Source organism: Gossypium raimondii, chromosome 10, assembly GCF_025698545.1.
Source record: "Gossypium raimondii isolate GPD5lz chromosome 10, ASM2569854v1, whole genome shotgun sequence".
Classification (NCBI taxonomy): Eukaryota; Viridiplantae; Streptophyta; class Magnoliopsida; order Malvales; family Malvaceae; genus Gossypium; species Gossypium raimondii.
Genome location: NC_068574.1, coordinates 61,327,264 through 61,344,296, shown reverse-complemented (window position 1 = coordinate 61,344,296; position 17,033 = coordinate 61,327,264). Strand labels below are relative to the sequence as shown.

The 17,033-nt window shown below is 31.9% G+C and overlaps 1 protein-coding gene across 1 annotated transcript; it reads right to left on the bottom strand.

Annotated features, from left to right (window-relative positions):
• Nucleotides 1–2,901: 2,901 nt before the first annotated feature.
• On the bottom strand, nucleotides 2,902–6,052 carry LOC105776287 (zinc finger CCCH domain-containing protein 29). The gene is made up of 2 exons (XM_012598857.2): nucleotides 5,854–6,052; nucleotides 2,902–5,270 (listed from the first exon to the last, which is right to left on the bottom strand). The coding sequence occupies exon 2, from the start codon at nucleotides 5,256–5,258 to the stop codon at nucleotides 3,252–3,254; it is 2,007 nt and encodes a 668-aa protein (XP_012454311.1). The 5' UTR covers nucleotides 5,259–5,270; nucleotides 5,854–6,052; the 3' UTR covers nucleotides 2,902–3,251.
• Between the last annotated feature and the right edge of the window lie 10,981 nt (nucleotides 6,053–17,033).

The window sequence follows — 17,033 nt, the reverse complement described above, 5'->3', positions numbered from 1 at the left end:
CAAAGTGGGAATCGCACCTTAAGACCCACCATTGTTTAGCTTTATTGATAAAGGCAATGGAAATTGCAAATTACATCAACACATACACTTCACCCTTTTTGTCTTTTCATGCTGTCCTTAAAAAGAAATCTACATTTATTTATTACATTTGACATCTTTATTGAAAGAATAAATAAATAAATATTATAAACATTTGGTTGAGAATTAGTCTCGTGGGCGGCTCTCAACACTACGACTTATTCTATCCTTCTTGGAACAAAAAATATGGTTACCCCACACCCATTTTTCTTTTTTAAAACAAATTGGTCAAAATTTGATTTTGGCAACTCTTTTATATTTAAATTTAGAATTTAGTCTTTTTTGTTAAGGACCGAATTAAATTAGTCGTACTATTATTAAATGGATCGATTTAGTCATTAAATTTGATAATGTTTAATGTGAAATTTTATTAGAGGGGGATCCTTTTTAAATCAACGATTATGGTTAAAAGACATAAATGAGGAGTGTTAGAGTTATGCTACACAAATTCTTGTTAAAATAAAATACAATTGGCAAGATAGGGGATCTACGAGGGCCGAAGTGGAATCCGTATAGAAGTTTACTTCCTTTATTTGATGTTGATTAGAATAATGTATTTTAACATTACTGCATTACTTCTATTTGACTTTAATTAGAATAAGTTTTTAAACCTACAAATAGACGTAATCGTCTCTCCTCTTGTATCATTCGAATTCGACGTAGTGAATTTCCTTCTCCTCTGCCCGTTGGTTTTTTCTTGAAAGAGTTTTCACGTAAATTTCTGTGTGTTCTATTTTATTTCTTTTCTTTGCGATACATTGTCATTATCAACGTTCTATTGTTAGAAGGAGATTGTAGTTGTTTCATCAAGTCATGTTAGAAACTGCATTTTGTGCTAGTGACCTATATCATGTTAAATCGATTGTTGAATACATTGTTTTTCTTTGGAGATCAGTTTCTCTCCTTCTTTAGTGTTGAAACCAGTTGAATTTGATAAAACGTAAACTCGCGTTTCTCAATACAAATCCTACGTGGTATAATCAACGATGGGTTTATGTTTCTTTTTCTCCCTTTTTATTTCAATCGTTTATTTAAAAAGATATCCCGGGATCTCACTATAAATTCTTTTTAATAATAAAAGGACCGAATTAATATATTTAATAATAGAATGACTAATTTGATCCAATCATTATAATAACAGAACCTACTAGATACTTTCACCTTGATTCAACATAGTTCAATCTCTTCGTCATTATTCAAACAAATAACATTTTTAACTATTTTGAGTAACTAATGACATTAAAAAACAGAGATATACCACTACGTCAAATTAAAGTATAAAATAAAATATTGAATTTAAGCAAAGTGTAGGGACCAAAACCAAATATTGACCTTTAATTTTCAATTTTTAATCATATATTTGGTGGCTCCATTATTAAATCTTATCTTCAACAAATATAAGGTTTGAGCCTCCATAATAATATAAAAATAATAGCAACTTTGTTGATGGGTATATAAATTTTATAATACATCATACAGCCAACAATGGCATGGACATGGTCAGCTTCAGATTTTCACAACTAGATCATATCTTATAATATTTCATTATATCACTAATTAAATAAAGGTCTAATTTGGTTTTAGTCCTTTTACTATACTTAATTTGAAATTTAAACTCTTAATTTAATTTCACATAATTTGATCCTTGATTTTATGGTATAATTAATAGGTCCAAATTAATATCACGGTTACTAATGTTAAAGTGATAACATTGATTTTGGCTGGCACGTAATTTTTTTTCTTATAGATAAGAGAAGGCATCATATTGCCTTAGTTCAATTTATTCTTACATAGATATCGCCTAGTTTATCTTCTAAAAGTAATTTCCTAACATGGAATGAAGGAATATCGATCGTAACTAGACAACCATGTTCCCTTCCCTGTTCACGAACTGGAATTTGATAGGTGCAAACTGTCAAGGCATCATCTTTATTTTCCTGACAATAGTCATCGGATGTGTATTTCCCAAACCCTCCTTAATCATCTCCGCTGCCATCATACAATCAGTTTCGATAATAACCTTATTGTAGCCTCTATTCAGTGTTATTTCTAAACCATGTAGGATCGCACACAACTCTGAGTTTACAGCCGATCCCCTTCCAGTAAACCTTTGAAATCCTTCAACTCAATTCCCAGAGAAATCCCGTAGAACACCCCCAACCCTCGACCAGTTTCCGTTTGTATTTGCCACTCCATCAATATTATTTAACCATTTACGATTTGTTTCACAAACATTAAAAGCAAAACACTCGACAGCTCTGATTGTATCTTCCACTCTGCCAATCCCATGCTGGAAAACATATTTGTTCCTATTTTTCCATAACATCCAGCACATCACCGCAAAAATAATTTAAGGCTCAGCTCCCCCAGATCCCATTCAGAGCTCTCCTCTAAGATTAGTACTCACCAACTCATCCATGTCCATCTAAAAAAATCTAGGAGCACTGTCCGCTAAAATCATCTTTATCCATCTTTATTCATGCTAAATTTATTATTGATTGAATATGATCGATTAGATTTTCGCACGACCTTGATTATGTGACCGACTAATAGTAAAAGAAAAATATATGTTATCACTTTAATGGTAGCAAGTAAAAGTTCTATCAATCCAAAAAAAAAATAGAGGATCAAATGGTAAAGCTATTAATTGACCGAAATTAAAAGGATGAATTTGTAATCCTAATTTTAGTTTCTCTTGGATATGGGATGGGGCATCATCATTAGGATTTCTATGGTAAAAAATGGATTTAAATGCTTTTTGACTCATCAAATGCTTAATTACTTCCCAAAGAAGAACAGTATGAACAACTAAAACAGCAGCAATACGAGGAGAAAAATCAAGAATCAATACACCACAACAATGGAGTCTCATAACAATACAAGTTCTACTTATGTAAAAATATTACAATGACCCATTGATTAATAAAAACATAAAGAATTAAGAATATGAACTAATCAATAAATTTATTTTGTTTTTGCTTAGTTTTCATCTTTCTCCTAAAACCTTTAAAGCATGAGCAGTAACTTAAACCTTTCCTGCCCATGTAATTTTTCCTTTTACTTCGTGGACCAACCGATCGGAGTATTCTACCATGGACTAACGCTACTATCGGAATTACTATTACAAACTGAATGGAAGTTAGATTTAAAGCAATGGGCAAAAAGGGTCTCTTTTATGCTACCATCTGCTCTTGTTCTATGTACATTTGTTCCACCCATGGTGGAAGCCTTTCTCGAACACCTTTAGCGATGTTGTATTGTTGCTGCTGTTGCTGCATCAAGCCGCTGGAGGCGGGTGTAACATCTTTAACAAGGGAATGAACCCACGAGACATCTGGCTCGTTGATGTTGGATGGGGTTGGGGTTGGGGTTGGTGTTGGTGTTGGGGTGTTACGGAACCCGAAGGAAGCTGACTTCCTAAGCTTGTTTAACTCATCTCCTTGAATGCCCCAATCAAGTTTCCCATCAGGGGAGCTCCAATCGGATATGTTTGAGGACATCATGGTCGCGGAATTAGCAGGTGCGGTGAGTCCAGCACGATTGGTGACTGCTCCACGGTCTATGAAACTTTGGCTCCGTTTTGCAAATGTGGAAGACCTTGAGTTCATTAGTGCTGCTGCTACTGCAGCAGAGGAGTCAAAACCATATGCCGAGGGGCTCCTCACAAGGGAGGATGAATGGTTTGGTGGGTAGGTTGCGCGGAGTTGGTTTTGGCGTATTTGAAGAGCAGTTGGAGATTGCATCTGGGTTGGTGTTGCAGATTTTACGGACAGTCCATGCAATGGAGATAGCAAGGAAGGATCGAGTGATCCAAATGCATCATCAAGATTAGTAGGCTGCATATCGCCGAGCCTACTGTATTCCTTACTCCAGCAAGATGGAGAGGAGAGACTACTAATCTCATCTATCAACTTTTGTTGCTGCAACTGGTTTTCGAGCCCAAGCAATTCCATTTCCAAATCCAAATCTCGGGCGTTAAAAGCTGTCTTCAAGCGGCTACCTGGTAACTGCAAGGCAGGTGGGGTGAGGTTAACTTTGTTCTGCCACAAGCCTCCGCTTTTTGGAGAGGAAGTGGCGGTCAAAGGAGACATAGGCGGTGTTGAAGCAGTAGGCAACGGCAAGGATGGTGAACCTACTGCTAATGGGCTCAAAGTAGACATATCCACTGCATTAACTGCAGAAGACCTTGGTGAAGGCATGGCTGAACCGGTGGAAGCATATACAGGGCGCAACTCATCAGGTTTATGAGCAAAGAAACAGACTTTACGTGTGCAACCAGTCTCATCTTTGCAAAGTCTAGTCCGATATTGAGCAGGATGAAGCCATGACTCGAACACACCATGCGCATATTCACAAGCATCACCCTTAGGGCATGCTCCTTTACGAAACTCTGGACAAGGCACACAGCTGTATGGATACTTCCTCGGGTCCCTCCTCCTCGCGTTCTCACCAGGATGAACGAAAGGACACTCGGTCCAATCATGAGAGTATGCCCTCGAGCAAGGCTTCACCTTAAAGGTATACATCCTAAAGTCATCGGTTCCATATATCCCGTTGTTGATATCAGGCAATGATATATCAACAGGATATTCTTTCTTCAGAACCGTCTTTTCGGATTCTTCTTCCAGGTTAAGACCACCATCAACATCATCCCCTTTCAACAACAACTCAATCACCTTCTTTTTGGAATTACTCAAAGATTTTAAACCCGGAACGATCAGATCAATCGGTTTGTTCCCATTAGCATCAACACAATTAGCATCTGCAGATGCATCGAGCAAGAGCTTAATGACCTGAACCGAAGAACTCGCACCACCAGCAACGGCACAATGAAGAGCAGTAACGCCATCAGCACCACAAGCTCTATTCACATCAATCTTTCCGGTACCAACGATGTAGTTCAAAACATCGATACTACCGAACATGGCAGCGATCATCAAAGGCATCCTCTCTTCGAACCCCATCTTTTTGGACCCTATTCTTCTACCATACCAGTAGCTCGCCTCACCAAGATCCAAACCCTTTTCTTCTACTTCAGTTTTGAAGGCTACCAAATCATCAGAGGCGGCTAATTCAAGCAAAACCGAGCATTTAGATAGAGCATCGGGTTTACATCCTTGTAATTCACCTTCCATGGTGAAATTTGAAGGAACAAGTTCACTCTTTGAACCACTGCACATCAGCAAGAAGCCCTGCATAATGATTAAAGCAAACAAAAAACACTTAAGTTCCCTCATTCCATAGCAAAAATCATACAAGAACAGACCATTAAACAGCCAAATAGCATACATACATACATATATATATATATATATAAAAGACTAGGCCTTTTTTTTTAAGATTCGTTCATCTTAGGCTAACATTTGTAAGAAAAAAACTACCAAAAGACACAAAAATTCACAATTTTTGGCCTAAAAACAAAGAAACTCATCAATTAATCAATTTTTTTAGTTACTATTTAGCATGTAAGCTATGTTCTAAATCAAAGACTAGGCTTTTTTTCAAGACTTATTCCTCTTAGTTTAAGATTTCTAAACCAAAAAACACAAAAGACCCAAAAATTAACAATTTTTTTACCTAAATCAATTCTTTTACTTAATTCTTTAAACATGTAAGCAATGTTCTATATCAAAGACTAGGCCTTCTTTTAAGAAGCTAACATTTCTTAGCTAAAAAACCACCAAATACCCAAAATTTCAAAACTTTTGACCCCAAAAAACTCATGAATTCATCAAAAACAAGAGAACCAAAGCCAAAGTTGAAGGTTTTTTTTACCTTACAAGCAATCTCGGTATAAGAAAACAAAGAGAGACCCTTTTTTTCAGTTGAAAAAAAATGGAGGAAAGGATTAAGAGAAGAGAATGGGGTATATGAACAAGCTGTTCTGAGAGGAAAAAAGAACCAAGTTGAGGGCCTTTTAAATATGGAGTATATTGCTGGTTTACAAGGAAGAAGGGAGGAAAGTGTGACTTTTCTTCCTGTTCCCCCTTTCTGTTGAGATGGTCAAAGTCAAATCTTCAAAAGGAAGGCATTAGCTTTTTGAAGAAAATAAATAGGGTAAATTACACTCAATATCATTAAATTATTAGTATGTTTATGTTTTGTTCATTCAAGTTGAAAAAAGTTACAATATAATTACTAAACTATTTGAAAGTTTTATTTAAGTTGCATGGCTATTAAATTTTTTCTTAAATAGTTCAATTAGGGAGCTTCAAGTGATGATTCGATAATCGGTATGGTGGATTAGTATCTATTGACGAGTAAAAGAACATACTTTAAATTCAAGTTGATTTAATAGTTAGTTTTGAAAATCGGAGAAAAAAAATTGTTCAGATTTTATTTCATAGATTCCTAATTTTCAAAGCTTTTTCATGAAAATAAAATGAATTGTAGAGAAGGGGAAAGAGAGATTTTATTTAAGTCATCGGATATTAAGTTTTTTTTTTTAAATATTCTGCCAATGAGCTCTAAGTGACGATTCGACAATTGGTACGGTAGACCAATATCATTCAACGAGTAGAAGAACTTAGTTTAGATTCAAGTCGATCTAATGGTTAGTTTCGAAGATAAAAAATAAAGTTGTTTGGATTTTAATTCATAGATTCGTGACATTCAAAGCTGTTTCATGAGAAAGAGGATGAGAGCTTTTGATTGTTGTAGGCGGTACGAACATAGAATGTCATATAACAACTATTTTAATAGCTTAGTAACTTAACTGAAAACTATTGAAGTTTAATGACTATGTTATAATTTTTTTAAGTTAAGTGACCAAAATATAAATTTACTAATAGTTTAGTGACACTAAACGTAATTTACCCAAAATATAAAAAAATCTGCCATTGAAGATGAAATGGAAATGAAATTTGTAATGAAATGCAAATTGCATTGAAAAGGTTTTGAAACTTTTTGTGTGTGTTGAAATTCCAAAGTGGCTGGCTATCACGTGTGAGTCAGAAAGGTCGGTTGGCTACAAGTGGGGAGGGAGGGATTCATTGATTCCAAGCGGTAAACAGAGTGAGTACCGAGTGAGTGAGAGCCGAGTTGAGCTGAGTTGAGTCTTCCACGCGTTTGTCCTTTCCATTTTTGGTGGGTCACACTCACAGTCTCTCACATAAAAAACAGATAGACTCGGACAAGATATGCCTGTCGCCCACTATGACTCACCCTTCCACTTACTCTATGCTTTTGAAAAAATAAATTAAAATTAAAAACTCATATTTTTCAAATACCTAAAATTGATTAGGTTATTTTTTTTTTGAGATTCGGTTCAATTGATATTTTAGCTCAACTCAATCGGTTTATATTAAATCAGTGTATTGATTGATACTTAGTCTAGTTTCAATATTGTTGTTGAAATTGGACCGATTAAATTGAGAACCGACTAATATATTAATCTGGGTAGGAAAAATTCAGTTGAATCGAAAATTAATAGTCTAACCAGTTTGACCATAGATTTGATTTTAGAAACTTTGATTAAGGCGGCATTTAGTCTTTGAACTTGGCAATTATTTCACCTTAGTCCGTAAATTATTTTATGTTCAAATTAGTGCTTGAATTTAAATTTTTTTATTAACCCTAAAGTTGGATTTTATGTAGGACTTGGTCATAAGTATTGATTAGATTTTTATGAGAAATTCAAAATTTATGGATTATTTATTATGCAATCAAAATTGGATTATTTTTTTGACTAAGCAACATGCTTGACTCTTTGGGCAAAGGGCTTTGACTTGGAAAGAATTTTTCTTACACGTGATTCTACAGTATTTCAGGCTTTCTTGGATCATGTTATTAACTGTTTTGAGATTCCAATGTGTGAGCTTGCAATGTCTTTTGTTCAATCATATGAATATGATGATAAAATTATTATCAAATATTTTTAGGTGTATGAGATATTTTTTAATGTTTAGCATAATTCAACTCAACTGGATTTGATTATAAAAATCAACAATATAGATTTGTTCAATATGACTCGAAAATGTCTCAAAACAGGAAAATTTATTAGAATCCGAAATGATTTATGCCTAAAATGAGTCGAAAAAAAGTAACTTGAATGCTCGAACTTGAGTGTTGAACTCAAATGACAAACCCTAAAATGCCTGACTTAAAAACTCGATTGACAAACTCTTAACGATCCGAGCTTAAAAAATCAAAACATGAAATTATTCAAACTCGAAATGACAAATTTTAGAATCTGAATTAACCCAACCAAAATTGGCCCAACGGAAAATAACTAACTAGCTTAGATAATTTTTTTTCTAATATTAAACTTCATATATATGTATCAAATGTCAATGATATGTATTTTTAAATATTACAACGAATCAATTATTATAAGTATTGAATTGAATAATTAATTTATCAACTAATTTTATACTAATTGATTGGCTAACTAACTAACTAAAATAAATCTAAAGAGAAACCGTGAATAACTAAGTGAACAACTAAACCATAATAAATCTAGAGAGAATCCTCACATTTACACAAGATGAAACTCGAATATGATTGTCTAAAATCCACTTGATTTTAAGCTTGTCATTAAGCCAAAGATTGTGCCAATGACATTTTAGCTTAGTGATAAGAAGGCTCGAAATCTTGAGATTTAATCACATTGATACATAGTGTAAGAGAGGACGATTGAGGACAGTCAAGTGGTACCATACTTGCAAGTAAGCGGTTCGAGTCTCCCTTCACGTAGGTGGCTACATAATTAACATCACATACTGTATTAATACCTCTCCTCTAGGTCTTGTAGGTAAGGGTGAATCCAAAATTTTTTTAAAAATAGGGTTGGAAATTAATTATAAATTTTTTAAAGATCAAAATATAAGTTTATCATGTATATCATTTTTGAAGGGGCTAAACAATTTTTTTTTTATGTTCAGAGGGGTTAAAATGCAATTTTATTACATACTAATTTATAATTTGTTTATCTATAAGAGGACTAAATTGAAATCTTTTCTCTACCTCTCTCCTCATATTTGCCTCTGCTAGCAAGTCTTATTTTCGTATTTTCACCAATGGAGGTGTTCCTCCTCCGTGAACCCCAACCATGGAGACAACCTCCATTATTGAAGGTTCCACCGTCAACCCGATAAATGACACTTCAAAAATTTTTCTAGAAAATCGACCCTTAACAAATCATTTGTTAATTCCTTTAATTTGTTTATTTGTCTTATTTAATTCAACATTATTTTTTAAATTAATGTAATAATAAACAATATAAGAGTAAAGCATGCATGAATTAGGGGAGTTTGGTTCCCTAATCTGAATATAAAAATAAAAATTATTTGGATTATCCAAAATTATGACACTCAAATACAGATAACAAAAGCAGTTTAAACAGAAAAGAACAAATTAATTGATTATATATATATATATATATATGTTATAGCCGTCGACACTGATTTTAGGTTGTCTGCCCTGCTGGTCTACCCACATCCATTCCTTAAAAAATAATATTTTTAATTTTTAAATTATTTATATGTCGTGTATCGTCGAAAATTAGCTAACAATTATATACATACACATACATATACATATACATATAATCAAAACAGCTAACAATTGCATCATTGGAATATAGAATATTTGCACTCAGTTAATTGTGAATTTACAAAAATGAAAATTAGTGAAGTGGTTAGAAGTTTAGGTGTCTATGGGTCGGGTGATTCAGCTGGTCTAGTTAGTCAAACTCGTTTATGGTTAGATTTTGGTTTGAGTTTTTTAGTTTCAATCTGATTTGGTTTCGTCTAGTTTATTTTTATTGTTTTTAAAAATAAAATTAGTCATTTGGACGAGATAGGTTAGGTCAAGTTTAAATTTTTCTAAATCAAACATTGATCCGACCTAATCTAGGAACATCTATAATTAGGGTTAAACGTGATTTTCCAAAATGCCAAAAGCTAGAAATTTTAGCCTTTTGGATTGACTTAAAAATTCAATTTGAAAAGCATTTTTAGCTTGAAATATATCTCTCGAACATTGGTTATAGCTTGAAAAATTGATTTGATATGAAAAAGTACTTTTGAGAAGCGATACTAAATACATCGTCAATAATAGTTTACTAAAAGTGAAAGTAGTAAAGATTAGTGACTAAATCGACAAATTGGGTAGGCGAGTTAATTTTGGATAGGGTTAATTAGGATCAAATCAGTTTAGATTTTATTTCTTTTTGTACATTTCAAATTGCGTGTGTTTTAAGTTGTTTCGAATTTAGATTATTTTGAATTTAGGTCATTTGAGTTTGACGCTCAAGCTTTCAGAATTGAGTCAATTCAGATTACTTATTTGAATTAATATGGGTTCGAAACCATTTCGATTAAGATGAATTTACATCGTTGATTTTTCTAATCAAAATTGCTTTCATGTCTGAATTTAATTTGAGTTTTCAAATACGTGTCATAATCTAATATGTTAGATTCGGAATCGGTACGTATTTAATTTTTGTATTAGAAAAAATAGAAGTTGGAACTTTTATCATTCTCATATAATAGAGAGATTGGGTCTGGCCTAAACTAATAGCACTACTAGAAGGTGGTCCATTAATATCCTACCTTTGGGCTGATTTGGTACAATCCATGTGTACATATTTAGCTTTTTTGGGTCACATGTGCCACGATCCCATTTTTATTCTTACAATTACCATTAAATTTAGCATTTTTACATGGCAGTGAATTACAATTACATTATTTAGCATTACGTGTGGTTGAAGCCAAGGATGCCTTGCACAGGCTGTTGAACGAGGTACTTGAGCATAAATTTTCTTATTACTAGTGCAAGGGTGAGTTGAGGGATGTTGTGCTGCTAGTATTTGCAAACAAGCAAGATCTTCCAGATGCTATGAATACTGTCGAGATCACTGACAAGCTTGGCCTTCGTTCTCTCCATCAGCGCCACTGGTAAGATGAATAGTTCTCTTCATCTCTCTTATGTCGCCCTCTATAATATATATACATATATACACATATATACAGAGCACATGTGCCACTTCCGGTGAAGGATTGTACTGGCTCTCAAACAATAGTGCAAGCAAGGTAAGTTTATGCAAATCATATTATAGTAGTTCAACCTAAAGTTACAGACTATACCTCCTGTTTGTTTGTGCTGATGTACATAATTGCAGGCATAAATGAAACAATCGAGTCGAGGATGACACTAACAATGGCCCCATTTTTTATGTTCTTGATGTCTACCTCCTTTAATTTGTTGTATTTTGTTGTATTACTTCCATAGCTGCAAAAGAAAAAGGTTTTCACCAGTTATCTTAATTAGAGTGACTAAATTGATAAAAAAAAAATTAAAATGACCAAAATGGGAACGACACTATTTTAAGGTGATTTACGGTGTAATTTATCCTAATTAATTTATAAGTTTCTTCATGTTCCAAATTCATAGGAAAACTATATTTTTATTAATTTTAAAATAATTTCTTAATTTTGTTGACCACATTAATGCTTTGTCTTATCAATACAGCTTAATAGTTAAACCGGTTAATCGACGGTTTCATTAATGAAAAATATAATTGATTATTATTTTTCTTACCGAGGGCTCAATAGTGTGAATTCTTTTAAGGATTTAATTGATGTTTTTTTTTGGTAATGTGTTTTTAACTCCTAAGCCTTTAAAAATAGGTTAAGTAAATTATATTTATTATAATTTTTATATTTTTAGTTAAAACTTTTCACGTGTCACAAAATAATTGGTTAAGAGATTTTTTTAACAGTTGAGATAATCTGGTAATGAATTAAAACTTAGATACCACTTTGAGTAGCAAAATATAATTTAAGTATCACTCACGTCAAAATTAAACACGAATTTCGTCCGAGTCAAAATTAAATTCTTAAATTTAAATATTTATTTAATTATATTGGTGTATTTCATTCTATCTTCATTTTTCATGTTTTTATTTGTTTTCTTTTATACATAAAATACATCACTCACGTTATCTATATTATTATTTAAATCATTGATTAAGTTAGTGTCATGAGTTAATTAGACACCAATTTAATTAAAAAATTACAAAAATATATTTTCGTGTTTAAAATAAGTTATATTATTTGATGATATTTTAATCTTTTTAATTTAAAAAATAATAAAAAATATAAATATGATGAGATTTGAACCCACACTAATTATATTGGGTTAAAGCGTAAATTTGCCATCATATTATAGGTGAATATTGAAAATTTCCACTATAATTTGTTTTTCATTGATATTTGCCAGTACATTATTAAAATATAGGTAAATTTACCATTATATTAATAAAACCTTGAAATTACCATTTAGTCAAAATTTCAATTTTTAAAAATTATATAACAATGGTCTAATTTCAATTTTGGTTCCTATACTATGCTCAAATTTAAGAGTTAATTTTGATATTTCAACTTTTTGACACAGTTTGGCACCTCAATTTTTTCAGTGTCAGTGGTTAGCCCGAAAATTTTATTTCAATTAAAATGACGATATAATTTTTAACACTGTTAAAATTATCTATTAAATTTACGTTCATTGCAATGTCTTTTTTTTTATATGGTTATCGTGTGAGTATGAGCATTTTCTTTAAAATTTCAAGACATCACTCAAGCAAATTTAACAAAAGAACTTAATGGTGTTAATAATTGAGTTTTATATTTTAACCTTCAAAATTTACTCTATAACTCTATCTAAAAGCAAGGCCCTTACCTCTTGACACGTGTCCATTTACTTTTTTCCTCTCTTTTTTGCCATTATAATTATAAATGCAATTTTTCAATTTTGATCTCTCTATTATTCACACATTTAATATTTAATAATTATTTTAATTTGATATAATTTGATTTTTTATTTTTCCAATGAAATTAAGTAATCCAAATAATTAACATCTTTGAATTAAAAATTAAAGATGCTAATTATTTGAATTAACTAATGCCACAACTCTTTTTTTTTAGTCATTATGAGATAATGATAAAATTGTAGTTTTGATATCTCTATTACACTCACACGTGAGTAGACTTATCCATGGGCTGGGTCAGGAGTGAGAGAGTTTGGGTAAAAATATAGGCCCAAAAATGAATTTTAGCAAAAAAATGGGCCCGTTTTCTAAAAGATCCCTTTTTGCCTCTAAATTTTGATTTTTTACGTTTAAAATTGAAATTTGAAACATTCAAATCATTATTTTCCTTATTTATTTGAAGTAAACACCAGATTTTTTTTACAGAATTGTTGTATTATTTTTTCTGATTTGACACGTGTATGGAATAGGTCCGATAAATCATTAGAACGTAAGTAATATAATTAAGATAATAACAATATTTTTATAATATGTTAGTTAATTAGTTTAGCTTAGTTGGTTAAGATGCTTGCTCTTTTCCTTTAGTTCCTTGGTTCAAATCTTATTGGTAATAATTTTGAATCTTTTTTGTACTTGTTGCATTTATTTTCTTAATCAATTAACTCTTCAATATTACATTAATATATATTATTAGTACAATAGTATAGACAGATTGACAATTTGAGCTACAATATTATGAATATTAACTACAATACATAATTTGAGCTACATATTACAGTAATACATTAATATGTATTATTAGGGGCAAAATACCAAAAAAAAGGGGGCAAATTACACATAAAAGCCCTATTTTTTATTACCGAAATAGGCCCGGTATTTTATTATTTACCGGAATGGGCCAATTTCCCCGAAATCGCGTCCACGTCAGCATGATGTCAGGGGACGTGTCAGCAAATCACGTCCTCGTAGGCGCGATTTGTGTCCACATAAGCAAATCGCGCTGACGTGGACGCGATTTCGGGGAAAATGACCCATTCCGGTAAATAATAAAATATCGGGCCCATTTCGATAAATTTTAAAAAAATAGGGTTTTTTTTGGTATTTTTCCCATATTATTTGAATTTTTTTTTCACTTACGTGGTAGAAAATGATATGTCATCGTGTGGACCACTGATAAAGTGGCAAAGGATTTGCAATCTTTAGTTGACAGCAATCCCTGATTGCATACCTAGACTCGTACCTTTTATTTGAAAAAAGCGACAATTTTCGTAATTTGAATGACTGAATTGTTAAAATATTAACGGATAAATTATAAAGTTATACATCAATTTTGATTTACTGTGTAATTTTATATATAAATTTTGATTTTACACAATTTTATACATGAAATTTTAATTTGATCTAATTCTCACAAACCATTAACATAATTATTGATATAATATCATTTTATGTGTATATATTGCATATACAAATAATTATATTTATCCAACATAACAATAAATTTATGTATTTATTTTTAAACATGTATAGTTGAATCAAAATTAAAGTTTCATGTATACATTTGAATCGTAATCAAAGTTTCATGTGTATAATTACACCAAATCAAAGTTCATATATCAAATTACACATTAAATCAAAGTTCGTGTATAATTTTGAGATTTATCTCAAATATTGATTATGTAACGCCCCTGACCCGGTCCGTTCGCCGGACTCGATAATAGGGTGTTACAAACAATTTTCGTACAATTTCAAACAATTTAAACCTTTAACTTCACAACAGAAACAATTATACAAATTAAATGTTAGCATTTAATAATAGAATCTAATCATGGTAATGATACACTTTCGAAACTTGAAATTTTAGAAAACAGGGGTCACACGGCCATGTGACATAGTCCAGACCGTGTGGACATTTGAAGTTTGGACACACAGCCGTGTCTCAGCCCATGTGATCGCCTATGTGGGTATTCGAAATAAGGCTACACGGCCATGTCGCAAGCCCTATGCTAGATTGTGTTACATATTAACTTGAGACGCACGACCGTGTTGCAGGTCGTGTTTCAGACAGTGTGAAACCTGCATCTAAAATAATAATGACACTCTGCCATTGCACCTCACATGGCCTAGCCACAAGGCCGTGTGACTCTTATTTTTCATATTTTATAGTTTTGCCCAAAATTTTATGGTTTGATCAATTTAGTCCCTAAATAGTCCCCAAACTATTTTTAGAGTTTTATTTTTCTCAATTGAACCCTAATAACATGAATATTGGAATTCATGGTCTAAATGACCGAATTATTATTGTATATGCATGCTATGTGAATAATATATTCTTGTTGCATCTTGTATTACTAATCGTATGTTCAACATGTCATATGATACAGTTAATCCAAACACATAATAAGCATGTCTTTTGCTATTATATTGAATTGTTATAAGCGTATTAATTGCTTTTGTATTGATATGTTATAAAGCATACTATTTGCTACTGTATTGATCTGTTATAAGTGCATTAATGACTACCATATTGATATGTTATAAGCATGTCATATTGCATTGAATAGGGTGGAACGATATGTACGGAGGAAGATTGGCAGTTTATCTGTAAATTTACTGTGTGCCCACAACAATAGGCAGATCTCATCTGCGATGTAATTGTTATGTACCGACAGCCATTGGCAATGTTTTCCCTTTAAACTGCAAATATGATGTGCATCCACAACCTATTGACAGCTCTTACCTATTAACATGTTGTGCATCTACAATTCGTGGGAGATTTTATCTACATTATTTTACTGTGCATCCACAACCTATTGACAGCTCTTACTTGCTAACATGTTGTGCATCCACAGTCAGTTGCAAATTTTATCTGCATTAATTTGCTGTGTATCCACAGCCATAGGCAGATTCCATTGGTAATGTTTTGATGTGTGTCCATAGCCATTGGCAACTTATTTGCAAACCGTTAATGGTTAAAACCACAACTCGGCTTGTAGGTGGTTGGAATCCAAGGGAACTCCCATTGTAGTGTGTAGTGGTGGGGTAGGATCTTTTCTGTTAAACCGAAACTGTATGGCATTCATAAAGTATGTGCATACAAACTGGATTTTCTGGATGACATATATATACTTATGTATAAATTGTTGAATGGTCTGAAATATCGATATTCTAAAATAGCTATTGTGTATTGTTCTATGTGTTATGTTTCTGTATACGTAAGTGTTTGTACTGATTTTACTTATGATGGAACTCACACTGAGCTTCATAGCTCACTCCCTTTTTTATTTACATCTTTACAGATAATCCACCAGGTTAGTGTTGGAAAATCAGGTTTGGAAAACGCAGCGAAAAATAAATTTAGGGAAAAACCAAAGTATTTTAGGTTAGTGTTGGAGGGTCTCAGTTCGGAATGTGTTTTTATATATATTAAAGTATTTTTTGTTATTGCCTATATTTTTACCCGAACCCTCCCATATTTCGGGCGGGCTGTCGGGCCCCATGGACAGGTCTACTCCACAAGCAGAAATAAGATTTTGCCACATTTCCCATTGATATTTTTATGAATAAAAGTGTTTTTAACTTAATTTAATTGATATGAGTGATTATATCTTTATGAAAATGAATCGAAAATAGTAAACTAATATTTTCTAAGAATAATAAAAAATTATATATGTATAAATAACTTTTCACTATTGAAAAATTACCACCCTTGAAAAATAACTTTCCTTTTAAAAATTATTATTTTATTAAAAAATTATTTTAAAAAAGGTTAATTATATATATGTATATATATTATTTAAATTCTTTTCACTTACATAGTAGAAAATGATATGTCATTGTGTGGACCACTGATAAAAGTGGCAAAGGATTTGCAATCTTTAGTTGACAGCAATCCCTGATTGCATACCTAGACTCGTACCTTTTATTTGAAAAAAGCGACAATTTTCGTAATTTGAATGACTGAATTGTTAAAATATTAACGGATAAATTATAAAGTTATATATTAATTTTGATTTACTGTGTAATTTTATATATAAATTTTGATTTTAAACAATTTTATACATGAAATTTTAATTTGATCCAATTCTCACAAACCATTAACATAATTATTGATATAATATCATTTTATGTGTATATATTGCATATACAAATAATTATATTTATCCAACATAACAATAAATTTATG

What these genes read in the sequence shown, in the direction of transcription:
- LOC105776287 (XM_012598857.2), bottom strand. Translation starts at nt 5,258, where the DNA reads ATGTGCAGTGGTTCAAAGAGTGAACTTGTTCCTTCAAATTTCACCATG.